Raw genomic sequence first — 14758 nt, forward strand, 5'->3', positions numbered from 1 at the left:
GAAATTGTTCACAGACAAATCAAATCTTGCTAGACATCAGAGATTCCACACCGGTGAGAAGCCGTTTCCTTGCTCCGAGTGTGGGGAACGTTTTACAATTAAATCACATCTTACTAGACATCAGAGAAGTCACACAGGTGAGAGACCCTGTATATGTTCTGAGTGCGGGAAACGTTTTAGAGAGAAACCGGATCTTGTAAAACATCAGAGAAGTCACACAGGGGAGAAGCCGTTTCCCTGCTCCGAGTGTGGGAGCTCGTTTTCGGAGAGGGCTTCTCTTGTTAAACATCTAAAAATTCACACAGGTGAGAAACCATTTGCCTGCTCTCAGTGTGGGAAGCGTTTCACATGGAAATCGGTTCTTGTAAAGCATGAGATAAGTCACACAGGTGAGAAACCATTTCCATGCTCTGAGTGTGGGAAACATTTTACAATGAAGTCATATCTTGTTAGACATCAGAGAACTCACACTGGTGAGAAGCCGTTTCCATGTCCTGAGTGTGGAAAATGTTTTACGCACAAATCAAGTCTTGTTAGACATCGGTGTAATCAACCAGGGGAGAGACAATTTCCCTGTGCCTAGTATGGGAAATGGTTTGTAGGGAAATCAGATCTTATTTTTAATCATCAGCAAAACGCACCCAGGTGTGAGTGGCTGCAGGTCTAAAAGGTACCCTGCTGCACCCTTTTGCCAAAACAGACTAGAGTAGACTGAAGGTGAAATGAAGTGTCGGAGGGTAATGGGGTTCTACAAGGAGGTATCTAAGGGGTATCCATAGTACTTGCAATCGTCAAACCAGAGCGTGGGGCATATGTACCCGGGGTAGCTCTTGTAGTCTGGTTACTAGGCTTGGGAAGGGATTGAAAGACCTAGATCCATGTGTTCTGTAGGGAACAGTAGTTGGGGGGTGTGACCGGACGCCTTTCGCCTAGGCCGGCCCTGGTCACGGGTTAGCGCTTTTGGACTCCCACTCACCGTCAGTGACCGCCTGTCACTGACTCCGCCCACTGCGCCGTGGGCGTTTAACGATGCTGCCACCACCAAACTCTACCATCGGCGTTTGGAACCGCTTTATTGGTACAGTCAGGCTCCTACCTCGGAACCTGGTACCGCTTCTGCTGCGTATGCGTTTGATTAACTGCGGACACACCTCCTGTTTGGTGTCGGCTGATTCCTCCTGATCCCTCGCAATGGACCAGGTCTGCATGGTAGCTTGGCAGAGGGCTTGAACTTGGAGACACGGAGCTCTTACCCAGAACAGCAGGAGAATGGAATAGCGGTTTGCGCAATTCTGTTGGTCGCAGGATTGAGGCACAATTGAAGTCAGGCAAGGTGTTTATTGCTCAAAGTCTTAAAAAAGACCCTCCCTTCAGATTGAAGGGGAATATCAGCATACAAGATGTTACAGGAATCATACAGCAAGTCTCCTCCACACAGAAGTTACAGGGTTGTACACCATACAGGGCTCACAGTCCCTCTTTTTATGTCATTCTTACACACAACATCACAGGGGGGCAAATCCACCCTGTGCTCCTTCTAGCCAATCATTCTAGCTCAGAAAACATAAATTAACAACATATTACATTTCAAAGGAGTCTCTCAATATCCTCCTTCCTAATCCACCAACACAAACTGATTTATCATACATTATACTGTCTCCTAAAATGTTGATATAACATTTCCCAGGAAATAGTAAATTACATTTATCAATCAGTTTGGCATTTCCAACCTTAACACATTCAGTGACATCCAAAAGGTTCTTAACAACAAATTGTCTTTTCAAAGGAAGTTCTGTACATGAAGGGTTTGGCTATATGACACCATTCACACCTTCACACAGAGAACTTCCAGTCACCCTATTCATCAGACCTCCTGCTAGTTTCTGCAGACACAGAGGCTGGTCATGTCATATACAGGTATATATTCAATAAGTGCATTTTCTCTACAAAATATACATTTACCATATAGTGCATAGCCTATTACATATACTCTGCTTCATGCACTAATGCATTGCAGATCAGCTGCAGTGCATTACAGCAATACATATATATTTTAATACAGTTTATCATAAACCATGTGCAGTGTGCTTTTAAACTGTATCCTCACTGGGACCGTAACTGTTTCAGCGCTGGTCGCAGTGGGAGCTGGCTCTCCCTGTCCCGCAGCGGCCATGACACACTCTACCTACACTCCCCCAGTGCAGCAAGTCCAGGCCGCTGCATATAAAACATTAAAAACAGAGCGCAGAGTATACATTTACAATGGGCGCCTGGCACCTTTTTGTCCTTTTAACAATGGCGGCACAGCACGGGGGTTAACCCCTTCAGTGCTGTGGCAGCCATTAACCCCATGTGGCCTGCCTCCTGGCACACTTCTCCCCTCCCCCTCAAGCGGGCTACCAGAGGGCCATGTCCCAACGATTTGGCTCCTGGTCCCGCAGTCTCTTGGGGGGTTCAGGGAAACTACCTGGGGGGCTTCGGCTCCGGCCTTGACAGTTCATCCATATTGCAGTGGGCCTTTCCTAGTCTGTGCACAATGTCCAAATAGTCACACTGAAGTCCAAGGCTCCACCACAACAGTCTGTCAGTTTCCCTTTTGGGGGGCCGGTCGCACACATAGTGCCAAAGGGGGTCCAATGCCCAAACAATTGCCAACCACTGTCTTCCAATTGTGGCATACCCCACCTCCCACCATAGCAGTATATGGCTCACACAAGCCAAAGGGTGCTCCTGCCCATATGGCTCCTCCTGGCTCCGTACTGCTCCCAGTCCGTGCAATGACGCATTAGTTCGTACCACAATGTCCTGGTCCTGAAATTGCGCCATCTGGACTGGAGCTGGTACCAGAGCCTCCTTCAATGACTGGAATGCCAACTCACAAGCGGGTATCCAGTCCACTGACTTGGGAAGTCCCTGGTCAACTCTGTAAGGGGTGTCACTACAGTACTACAGTCAGGGACAACTCGTCCATAGGGCCTTTTCCTTTCTGAGGTCAGTACCTGTCTTGGGGTTGTGGGCCGGGGACAGTTTCTGATTGCCTCCACCCCCACTGGTCTGGGCCTACCACTGTCTCCCCCCACTCTATACCCTGAGCACTGCACCTCTGTCATCTCCATCTGGCATCTGTCTGCACTACCTGTCAGACCTGCCCTATCATCCTCCTCCAATGACCAATGACTAGGGGAACCTACCCTGTCACCTAGGCCTTTTCTCACCACGTTGTCCGCTACCTGTTCAACAGTGATGGCGGACAGATCACCAGCCTCTGAGCTCCGTGTGACATCCACCACGGGTAGGCTGCATGTCTTCCCTGATCTACTTGGCACAAGCAGGGGACCTTGCTCCCTAACTGGACTATCCCCTTCTACCTTCCTGGCTACCCTGTACCTTAACCCTCCCCGCCAGGTCACACTCACTGCCGCTATCCCTGAAAGGCCGCTGCCAGCTTGGAACGATATGCCTTCCCGATATGGGTCAGCAAGCTGAGCTTCCCTGAACTCCTGTCTGGGGAAGTAGGGACAGTCTACAGGGGGATATGGGTTGGGATTGCTAGGGTCAGTTTGGTTGAGGTCAGTCAAAGGGAAGTCAGTGTGGTCATTCATACTCACCGCCGGAGTTGGCAAACCACTAGGGACAGGAGCATCACTGGGCACCCTCACAGGATCCAATGAGCCGGAACCAACATCCTCTGCGTTGCTAGGGGACGTAGGCATACCAGAGGCAAAAGGCATGCTGGGTAGATGTGCTGATCTAGCCGCTGTGATCTTTTCCTCTTGGCTGGTTGATGCTGTGGTAAGCTGCGCTGGCAGTTGTCTAGCCGCTGTAGTCTTTTCCTCTGGGCTGGGCTGTTCTGGTGCAGTTGATGTAGACTGTGATCTGGAAACTGGACTCCGGGCGAGGGCGTCAGCAAACGTGGTAACGATTCCACCACCAAGGTCATTCCCTCAGGACCACATCAGTTGGAAGGCCATCCATGACAGCAACATCCCTCAACTCTGGGCCAGCTCCCCAGTCCAGGTAGACTCTCGCCACAGGTACCTCACGCTCCATTCCGCTTGCCACGGTCACTTTGGCAGTGTGACCTGGCAGTACTGCAGCAGTATCAATAAGTTGGGAGCTCACAACAGTGATTGAGGCCACAGAGTCTCTTAATCCTTGTCCCTGCAGGTGCCCCACTTGGACCGTCTGCAGGTGCTGCCACATATTTTGGGGTGGCCCCTTGGCTATGCAGGTGACTCCGTAGAGTTCACCTGATTCTCCCCACACTCCATTGGACTGTCTGGAGTAGGAACAGTCTCTTTGGGCTCACCTCCCCGGGTCAGGCAAGCAAGCCGGGCTCCAGCACTCGGATTTGGGGCACGAGTCTGGGGTGCTTGGGGTGTGGGACAGTTCATCCTCAGATGTCCGATTTTCCCACAGTCATAACACTTCTTGACCAGTCGGAGCCCCGGTGGTCTCTGATGATTTGCAGGGACAGGGCGGGGCGATTGCTGGCCAAGAGCACCCGGGTTGGAGGATGCCCGCTTTGGGGGGTGATGAGTAGAAGAGGGGTGTTCCCCTGGTTGTACAGTCCATTGGGGTCTGCTGCTAGTCGGGCGCTTCTGCCCTTGTGGCCGAATTGCCACATACTTGTCCGCTAACTGGGCCGCCATCTTCAAGCTGGGTGGCTCCCGGTCTAGCACCCACTCCTTCACCTCTGGGGCGCACCTGCAGTAGAACTGCTCTTGGCATAGCAGATCAATCAGTGCGTCCCAGGTAGTGGCACCAGATCCCTTCACCCACTTCACCACATACTGCCTCAGCTGGGTGGCGAACTGCTCATGGGTGCTGGTAGGGTTCTTGGGCAAGTCCTGGAACTTTTTCCTGCAGGACTCAGGAGTGACAAAGTATCGCTGTAGGAGGGCCCTTACGACTTCGTCATAGTCACCGCAGTCCTCGGTGGCCACTCCTCGATAGGCCTCCAGGGCCTCTCCGTGCAGTGTGGGCACCAGGTGTCTCACCCACTCCTGCTTGGGTAAATCGTGTAGTTTACAAGTCCTTTCAAATACTTGCAAATGTCCATCAATGTCCCCATCGCTGTCTGCAAACTTGGCAAACTGTATACGTCCTGATCTGGGTACAGCAGTCTGCAACGGTGCTTGGGGTACCACGGACCGTGGTGCCCGCTCGTCATGCCACATCCGAATGATTAGCATACGTTCTTGTTCCGTTGCCTTTTCTCCCAATTCCGCTAGCCGCTCCGCTAGGGTATCCATTCGTTGGGATCCCTGCCATGCTGGGGAATGCTGAGAAACATAACTGCTGTGAGAGGGGGCGGGACTTGTTGCTCTCACCACGTTCTGAAGGGCGTCCATTGTTACGCTGGCCGCACTTTCCACCTCCGTCTGATGCAACTCCATCTGGTTCGACTCCTCCCAGAGCCTGAGTGCCTCCTTCATGTTGCTTACGGTTGCGTTGTAAGGGAGTTGAAGGTTCTTTTCCTGGCACACCATTTCAAGATCATTTTTTGACGTTCCGCTGTAATCAGCCATCCTGCGCGTTCTCCTGAACTGCAGTTACTCCTCTCCTGAGTAACTCGGCTTCTCTCATCGGGTGACCGAAAAGCCGCCTGGGATTATCCCACCGCTATGCCACCAGATGTGACCGGACGCCTTTCGCCTAGGCTGGCCCTGGTCACGGGTTAGCGCTTTTGGACTCCCACTCACCATCAGTGACCGCTTGTCACTGACTCCGCCCACAGCGCCGTGGGCGTTTAACGATGCTGCCACCACCAAACTACCATCGGCGTTTGGAACCGCTTTATTGTTACAGTCAGGCTCCTACCTCGGAACCTGGTACCGCTTCTGCTGCGTATGCGTTTGATTAACTGCGGACACACCTCCTGTTTGGTGTCGGCTGATTCCTCCTGATCCCTCGCAATGGACCAGGTCTGCACGGTAGCTTGGCGGAGGGCTTGAACTTGGAGACACGGAGCTCTTACCCAGAACAGCAGGAGAACGGAATAGCGGTTTGCGCAATTCTGTTGGTCGCAGGATTGAGGCACAATTGAAGTCAGGCAAGGTGTTTATTGCTCAAAGTCTTAAAAAAGACCCTCCCTTCAGATTGAAGGGGAATATCAGCATACAAGATGTTACAGGAATCATACAGCAGGTCTCCTCCACACAGAAGTTACAGGGTTGTACACCATACAGGGCTCACAGTCCCTCTTTTTATGTCATTCTTACACACAACATCACAGGGGGGCAAATCCACCCTGTGCTCCTTCTAGCCAATCATTCTAGCTCAGAAAACATAAATTAACAACATATTACATTTCAAAGGAGTCTCTCAATATCCTCCTTCCTAATCCACCAACACAAACTGATTTATCATACATTATACTGTCTCCTAAAATGTTGATATAACATTTCCCAGGAAATAGTAAATGACATTCATCAATCAGTTTGGCATTTCCAACCTTAACACATTCAGTGACATCCAAAAGGTTCTTAACAACAAATTGTCTTTTCAAAGGAAGTTCTGTACATGAAGGGTTTGGCTATATGACACCATTCACACCTTCTCACAGAGAACTTCCAGTCACCCTATTCATCAGACCTCCTGCTAGTTTCTGCAGACACAGAGGCTGGTCATGTCATATACAGGTATATATTCAATAAGTGCATTTTCTCTACAAAATATACATTTACCATATAGTGCATAGCCTATTACATATACTCTGCTTCATGCACTAATGCATTGCAGATCAGCTGCAGTGCATTACAGCAATACATATATATATATATATTTTAATACAGTTTATCATAAACCATGTACAGTGTGCTTTTAAACTGTGTCCTCACTGGGACCGTAACTGTTTCAGCGCTGGTCGCAGTGGGAGCTGGCTCTCCCTGTCCCGCAGCGGCCATGACACACTCTACCTACACTCCCCCAGTGCAGCAAGTCCAGGCCGCTGCATATAAAACATTAAAAACAGAGCGCAGAGTATACATTTACAATGGGCGCCTGGCGCCTTTTTGTCCTTTTAACAATGGCGGCACAGCACGGGGGTTAACCCCTTCAGTGCTGTGGCAGCCTTAACACCGTGTGGCCTGCCTCCGGCCACAGGGGGTAACCGTTGAGTGTAGTGGAGATCGGTACAAATGGTGAATGAGTTTGGAAAGTGTAATGCAATAAGGTTGTGTTTGTATGTTGCTGTGGATAATGATATCCAACATAGTAGTGAAAAAGGGCATCACAAAGGGAGGTATTGGGTGTACAAACTCTTCTATAGCAGAGGATGAGTAGCAGTGACATATATATATTATAGAGGTTGACCCATAAGCATATGCCTAGATCTGGTGAAGGTCAGACCTTGTAGTTTAAAAGTGGGACATTTTGTATGTTCCAGGCCCAATTAATACCGAAAAGTACATTTATAGCAATATAAATACCCAAGAAATGAAACCACTCGAGCACAACAAATGTGACACATAGTAAATACAGTCCTGGTACCACCTCACTCATGATGTATGATAAAGGGGGAGTGATGGCCAGTAAATTGACAGTAACATAATAATATAATAGGCAGGACACAATTTTTGCTTCTTTCTCCATGTGCATTTACACGGAGTGTGGTTGTTACTCCTTTGTATGTGCTGGGGCAATAACCAGGGCTCAGACAGTAGTGAGGGTTGCCTGTGAGGATCCCCTATTTGAACAATATGGAGGGACAGGAACAGAGATTCATCCTAGATGGAGACTTCTTGGCAGAGTACACAAAAAATGGCAAAAACAGACATCATACACGGCCAAGTGGACAATTCTAACTTTATTAAATAACTGCCCGGAGCCAGGAACTAGCACAGTGTCTGTATCTACCAACTGCCCATAGCCAGGAACTAGCACAGTAACTGTATCTAACAATTGCCTAGAGTCAGGAAGTAGCACAGTAACTGTATCCAACAAGTGCTTAGAAACAGGAACTAGCACAGTAACTGTATCCACCAACTGCCAGGAACTAGCACAGTAACTGTATCCACCAACTGCCAGGAACTAGCACAGTAACTGTATCCACCAACTGCTAGGAACTAGCACAGTAACTATCTAACAACTGCCTAGAGTCAGGAAGTAGCACAGTAACTGTATCCAACAAGTGCTTAGAAACAGGAACTAGCACAGTAACTGTATCCACCAACTGCCAGGAACTAGCACAGTAACTGTGTCCACCAACTGCCAGGAACTAGCACAGTAACTATCTAACAACTGCCTAGAGTCAGGAAGTAGCACAGTAACTGTATCCAACAAGTGCCTGGAAACAGGAACTAGCACAGTAACTCCACCAACTGCCAGGAACCACCACAGTAATTATACCAACCAACTGCCCAGAGCCAGGAAGTAGCACAGTTACTGTATCCAACAAGTGCTTGGAGCCAGCTACTAGCACGGTGGTTGTGTCCATGAAAATGTATTCACACCAACATCCACAATTGCTATTCAGAAAACCTTATGTATGAAATATTTTAAGCTCAAGTAGGCTATGTCATTTTTACTATCTTTTTCATGTCATTATATGTTAATTATATCACAATCTCCTCAATGTACAGCACTGTGTAATGTGTTGTTGCTTTCTAAATTAAAAGAAACTAAATATAGGATGGTTCTTATGAGAATTATAGTTTAGCACACAGTAGAGACCGCCATTTTGTGCCTGAAACACCCCTGAGAATACATTCTATTCAATTATTAGTAGCCTGTAACATCACTGAGAATGTAGCCTATCCATTCACTAGGAGCCAGTGACATCACTGAGAGTGCATCCTATCCATTCACTAGGAGCCAGTGACATCACTGAGAGTGCAGCCTATCCATTCACTAGGAGCCAGTGACATCACTGAGAGTGCAGCCTATCCATTAACTAGGAGCCAGTGACATCACTCAGAGTGCAGCCTATCCATTAACTAGGAGGCAGTGACATCACTGAGAATGTAGCCTATCCATTCACTAGGAGCCATTGACATCACTGAGAGTGCAGCCTATCCATTCACTAGGAGACAGTGACATCACTGAGAGTGCAGCCTATCCATTCACTAGGATCCAGTGACATCACTGAGACTGCAGCCTATCCATTCACTAGGAGCCATTGACATCACTGAGAGTGCAGCCTATCCATTCACTAGGAGGTAGTGACATCACTGTGTATACAGCCTATTCACTAGGAGCCAGTGACATCACTGAGAGTGCAGCCTATCCATTCACTAGGAGCCATTGACATCACTGAGAATGTAGCCTATCCAGTCACTAGGAGGCAGTGACATCACTGAGTATGCAGCCTATTTATTCACTAGGAGCCAGTGACATCACTGAGAGTGCAGCCTATCCAGTCACTAGAAGCCAGTGACATCACTGAAAGCGCAGCCTATCCATTCACTAGGAGCCAGTGACATCACTGAGCTTCTTCAGGTATCCATTGGCTATATAGTAAAGAATGGCCCGAAAATTGCTGCCTGCTCTGTCTTGGTTTGGCTTTAATTGAATCTTCGAATATACTCGTATGTAACACCTTCAACATGGAAATAATTTTAGCCTTCCGTTTGCTGCTATTTCTATATAATTTAAATTTAAAGTCCACTGCTAGCGTATGTTTTATATAATAATTTGTATATTGTGTATTGTACTTTTCATGGTGCATAATGAAAAATGTTTTAGATTCAGTTTTATTTAGTAATAAAATCTAAATTTACCAACCAAGCTGACTTCTTGTTTTTTTCTAATGATTGAAGAAAATGTAAAAAGTAGATGATAGGGGGGGAGGGGGGCGGTATTTGCACTTTTAGTTGGTAATATATGTTACATTTATTTTACTACATCTTTTAGTGGCTGCTAACAGGTTCTTACATTGTGTTGTGCCCTGGGATTCCATCCAACTTGTGCCCGTTAATGCTTTGGGGTAGATTTACTAGAGCTTATACAACTGAAAAGTGATGGTGTTGCCCGTAGCAACCAGATTCTATCATTTTCTAGGACGCCATAGAGAAATTATAGCTAGTTTTCAGTTTTAGAAACTTTAGTAGATCTACCCCCCAATCTTCCAGACACATGGTCTCAACCATTTTAATAATCCATGATGACATCACGGACTTTGTAGCGTTCAACAAATGTCATGAGTCATCTCTTTCTAGCTGTGGTCATATTACTCAGAGGAGAGCACTATACCGGGACCCAGTGGCTGGGAGGGTTAGGTTTAGGCTGTGGGAGGGGGAAGGTTTTGGCTGTGGGGGTGGGAGGGTTAGAAGTAGGGTTAGACCTACTTACCTACAAGCGTTACTATTTTTAACCATTCAGGATTCCGGCATCGTGATTCTGAGCACCAGTGATCCCGTACCCAACTCCACTAGACAACCATAGTTCACTGCAACACTGAGGAAACGTATAGACAATACCTGGTATTGATGACCCTTATCCTGGAGATAGATATTGGTCCCTGTAGGATGTTATGGAGCATTTTGATAATTGTAAACTGTAGGGTCCGGCTTCTCTCCTGCCACGCAACACGTCACAGAATCTTCCAGCTGTCTCAGCTCAGGTGCCTGCATGTGCTCTTACCGGCGAGATCACCTGGTCCAGAATCAGACCACAAATAGTCCAGCCTAATGAGATTAACAGTCCGCAGTCACTACTTGCTCGCAGAGGAGTCCTCACACCCTCTCAAGATCAAGAAGTTATTTATTTACCAGTTATTTATATAGCACACACATATTCCGCAGCGCTTTACAGAGAATATTTGACCATTCACATCAGTCCCTGCCCCAGTGGAGCTTACAATCTATATTCCCTACCACATGTACACACACACACTAGGGTTAATTTGTGTTGGGAGCCAATTAAGCTACAAGTATATTTTTGGACTGTGGGAGGAAACCGGAGCACCCGGAGGAAACCCACGCAAGCACAGGTAGAATATACACACTCCGCACAGTTAGGGCCATGGTGGGAATTGAACCCATGACCTCAGTGCTGTGAAGCAGTAATGCTAACCATTACACCGTCTGTGCTGCCTAGAAGAAGGTAGATTTAAGTTTCTAACAATTAAAAGTGGAGGTGTTCCTTATGTCAACCAATCAGATTCTAGCTATCATGTCTTTATTGCATTCTAGAAAATGCTAGGCAGAATCTGATTGGTTTCTAGGGGCAACACCACCCTTGTCTGTTTTAGAAGTTTTAGTAAATCTAGCCCCCAGGACTCTATTCAGATCTCTACTTATCACATCCCAAGGTGACCACCTCCATTCTCTCCATGGAATCCCAGGACCCCATTGGACTGGAGACTGGGAGAGTGAGCAGCACAGGAAATAATGGCCACTTTGGTCCTTCCTCCATATCTGGACGCTCTGGTGCGGTTTATCCTGTACTAACTGTATTTACACAAGGTAATTTATTCAGTAACAATATCAGTGTACAGGTGCAGAAGAATAACTCAGGGTGGTAAGCTCATTTATTGACAGGGCAGGTATGGAGCACACTTCAGTGAATGGGTTAAAATCTAGTGAGCTTGTACCTAGTGGGAAAATAGGGGTGCCAGGGTGGCTTGACTTTAGTTATATGACTTAGTTCCCCTTTTTTTTACAGTTTTTGTTCTATACTATAAAATGCATTTATAGCCTAAACCTGAACCTGTTAGGGCTCACTCAGAAACCGTGTAAACTCCTAGAATCAAACGGAGAGGTCTTCACCTATAACAGCCCTTGTTTCCATAGAGATATACACTCTCAATGGTACTGGGATGCCACCAGGATTTTAACTCCTGATAGTAGGAGCTTATGTGGGAAACCAGGTGGCTACGAAGAGTGAGGTTGAAGTGGTAACAGACAGCAGGATATCTAAGGCAGATGGCTTATGCTGGGAACCAGGAATTGAGATCAGGGGCAGTGTGTAGTCTGAGTGGAAATATCAGGTGCTGCAAAAGGACGGCTAGCAGTAATGGTAACGGAGGCGTTACTAGCAGGGCACGGCCAGAAATCCAGCATACCGAAAAATACAAATAAAGAAACAAGGGTCCTGCAGGATCTTAGTGACACAGGGCATACTGGAACCAGGAATGTAGCATACAAAGGTCATTAACAGGAGTATGGCAGGGCAGGTTAGCTACTTGCAGGGCAAGGATGCTATAACCAGCAGTGAGTCCTCACTGCCTTTTACCCTGGTGACTGACCAATGAGCATGACTGCATAGAACAGACCCTAATTAGAGAGAATTTGCTGCAGCTGCGTGGTGGAAGCAGCAAAGAAAGCATCCTGGCATGCATGCAGCGCGGTTGGAGTGATGTGGCTATCCAACATCCCGGTTGCCTAGCAACAGCCGGAATCCAGTGAGGAGTGTGAGCCACTGCAAGAAATGTGGTGGCTCATAACAGAACCTAGATAGATCGTTGTGAGGTAGTACTGGACATCTTTGTTAAGGGAAGGTTCAAGGGTAGTGGTGGGCTCTGGTGGGTAGATTGTCAGAATTATTTTCCAACACCCAGGGCTAGAAACTTTCCTACGAATAAACTACTGGGAAAACATGTGTCCGATAAGGAAGTTACACTCTGAATATACAGTATGTGTTCCTGCTTTAATGGTTGTTTACCCTTAATTGTCTGTAGAGATATAGGTATATCAAGACATATTGCAATGTTTTTCTTTTGATGTTAAGTAAATCTGCATCACACAGGGGCAGGTAATCTGAATCCTATTGTTATGTTCTTTTGATGTACTTTTATAATTCGGTCCACACATAAAAATAGGAAGTTTAATTTATCCTTATGACAACCCGAGGTGATCCTGTGTAATTTCATATGGATGCACATCCATTGCGATATTCTTGAAGCAGGAAACAGTAATTAGTTGGGCAGATTAGGTGCCCCAGGTAGAAGAGATTTGTAAACCTATTGTCTATGGCCACATGTTGAGTACTTGGACCTGTGAAGCTGGTACTGAACACAACAGGTCTATGCAGGGATAAACAAACAGCAGTTTACCAAAAGGTTCCTTGAGACTCCAGAGACCAAAGATAAAACCATATGTTATCTGTTTTGATGTAAAATTAATATTTCTATAAAAACTAGGAGCTTCCAAAATCATAGACAAATATCTTTCTAAAGTCTTTACGCAGGTTAGGTGCAAATTGGAAATCCCTATGACACATGGTTTTGGAGAAATTAGGTATCTAACCAATCCCACATCACCACCATGCTGTATTTACACTCATATTACAGCTTACATAGATTAATGTGAACATACCATATTTATGTAGTTATTATGCAGGGGTCATTACACACAATTATTTGTACCTGGGCAGTCCTAGGATGGATCCTGATTTAATTAACTGGTCAATCAGTCAGCAGAAACTTGGTTATGACATCTATGGGTACAAAAGGTATGGGAGACCTTTGTTCCATGTTAGACTGGGAGAACAACTTGTGTGGCTCTTTAATTACCATGGGCAGTGGCAGAAGAGAGGTGTATGGTACAATGGACAGAGAGAGTAACTATTCAGTGTATTATATTCGGCTCTGCCCTCACTGCATCAGAACTTGGGGACTTGTGCGACTGCAGTACTGAAGCTGTGTGGTACAACCAAGGTGGACCAAAATATCAAGAGTGCAAACATCAGGGATACTTACAGGGATCACGGACACTCAAGTATAAGGCCGAATAAGAGTAACATTTAAATGTGATTATTGATAATCACTGAATGTATGAATGGCAAGAATTTAGCTAAATAAGCAGCATGTGTGATTGATGACTTAATCCAGACTTTGCATTTAGGCAGAGGCTATATACGAATGATTCTGAGTCACATGCAATGGTGATGTTCGTGTAAATGATCGATTTCTTGCGAAGTCACATGGTGCATGCATGCCACTGTGTCTGCCTACAGGTTCACAGGACCGATTGAGCCCCACTGACTATGGAATGTACAGGGCGGTGAATAAGAGGTGGGCTAAACATGCACAAGATCTTCCATCTGATTGGTGTGTTACAAGAGTGGCGCGGGCGAGTCGCAGGTTTTGAAACCAGACACTTAATCCCGTGCTCCGTACTCTGACCTAACATAGGGCTGGTGCAAATCTGAATGGTGCATCCAATGGCTGAAGCCACTCACAAAGTGCGCGTCCCAGCTCATCTGCATTTGGACGCTTGTACACCAAAGGAGGGGCTTTAACTAGCATCGCAGACGTGACTAGAGCTAAAGACACTATGGCGGCCTCAGGATCAGCCCTGTGTATTCAAGCTAATACTAATTATTAGTTAAAACACTAAATATTGGATAAAAGTCCTCTGAAGGGGATGGGTACTGGATGCCGACGCTCGTAATCAAAATCCCGACGATGACATCCTGACAGGGTTAGGATACCGACACTTGTTGGTCGATATCTTAACCCTCTCCCTAACCTTAACCCTCCCTTGCCGGTGCCTAAACCTAACCACTCTCTCCCCACACCCTAAACCTAACTCTCCCCCCTTAGTGCCTAACCCTATACCTCCCCTACTGCCTAACCCTAACCCTGTTACTTACCTTCGGGATGCTGGCGCCAGGATTCTGACAGGTGTCAGGATTCCGGTGCCGGTATTGACAGCGCCAGGATCCTGAGTGTCGGCATACTGAAATTATCCCCTCTGAAGATACATTCCATTCCCTAAAAGGAAGAGACAGATATGGAGATATATAGGCCAGTTTATGAAATGCTAGATATTAAACATCTGTGAAGGACAAATAAACCTCTATTTGCTGGACC

The 14758-nt window shown here is 46.7% G+C and overlaps 1 protein-coding gene across 1 annotated transcript in view; it reads left to right on the top strand.

The window, feature by feature from the left end:
* LOC148474900 (uncharacterized) overlaps nucleotides 1-583 on the top strand; it is a 137544-nt gene extending 136961 nt beyond the window's left edge. Inside the window, 1 exon segment of the mRNA XM_088457978.1 lies at nucleotides 15-583. Within this exon segment, the coding sequence (XP_088314104.1) occupies nucleotides 15-583 (569 nt within the window).
* The last annotated feature ends 14175 nt before the right edge of the window (nucleotides 584-14758 follow it).

Source organism: Taudactylus pleione, unplaced genomic scaffold (genome assembly GCF_031769625.1).
Source record: "Taudactylus pleione unplaced genomic scaffold, aTauple2 ptg000800l, whole genome shotgun sequence".
Classification (NCBI taxonomy): domain Eukaryota; kingdom Metazoa; phylum Chordata; class Amphibia; order Anura; family Myobatrachidae; genus Taudactylus; species Taudactylus pleione.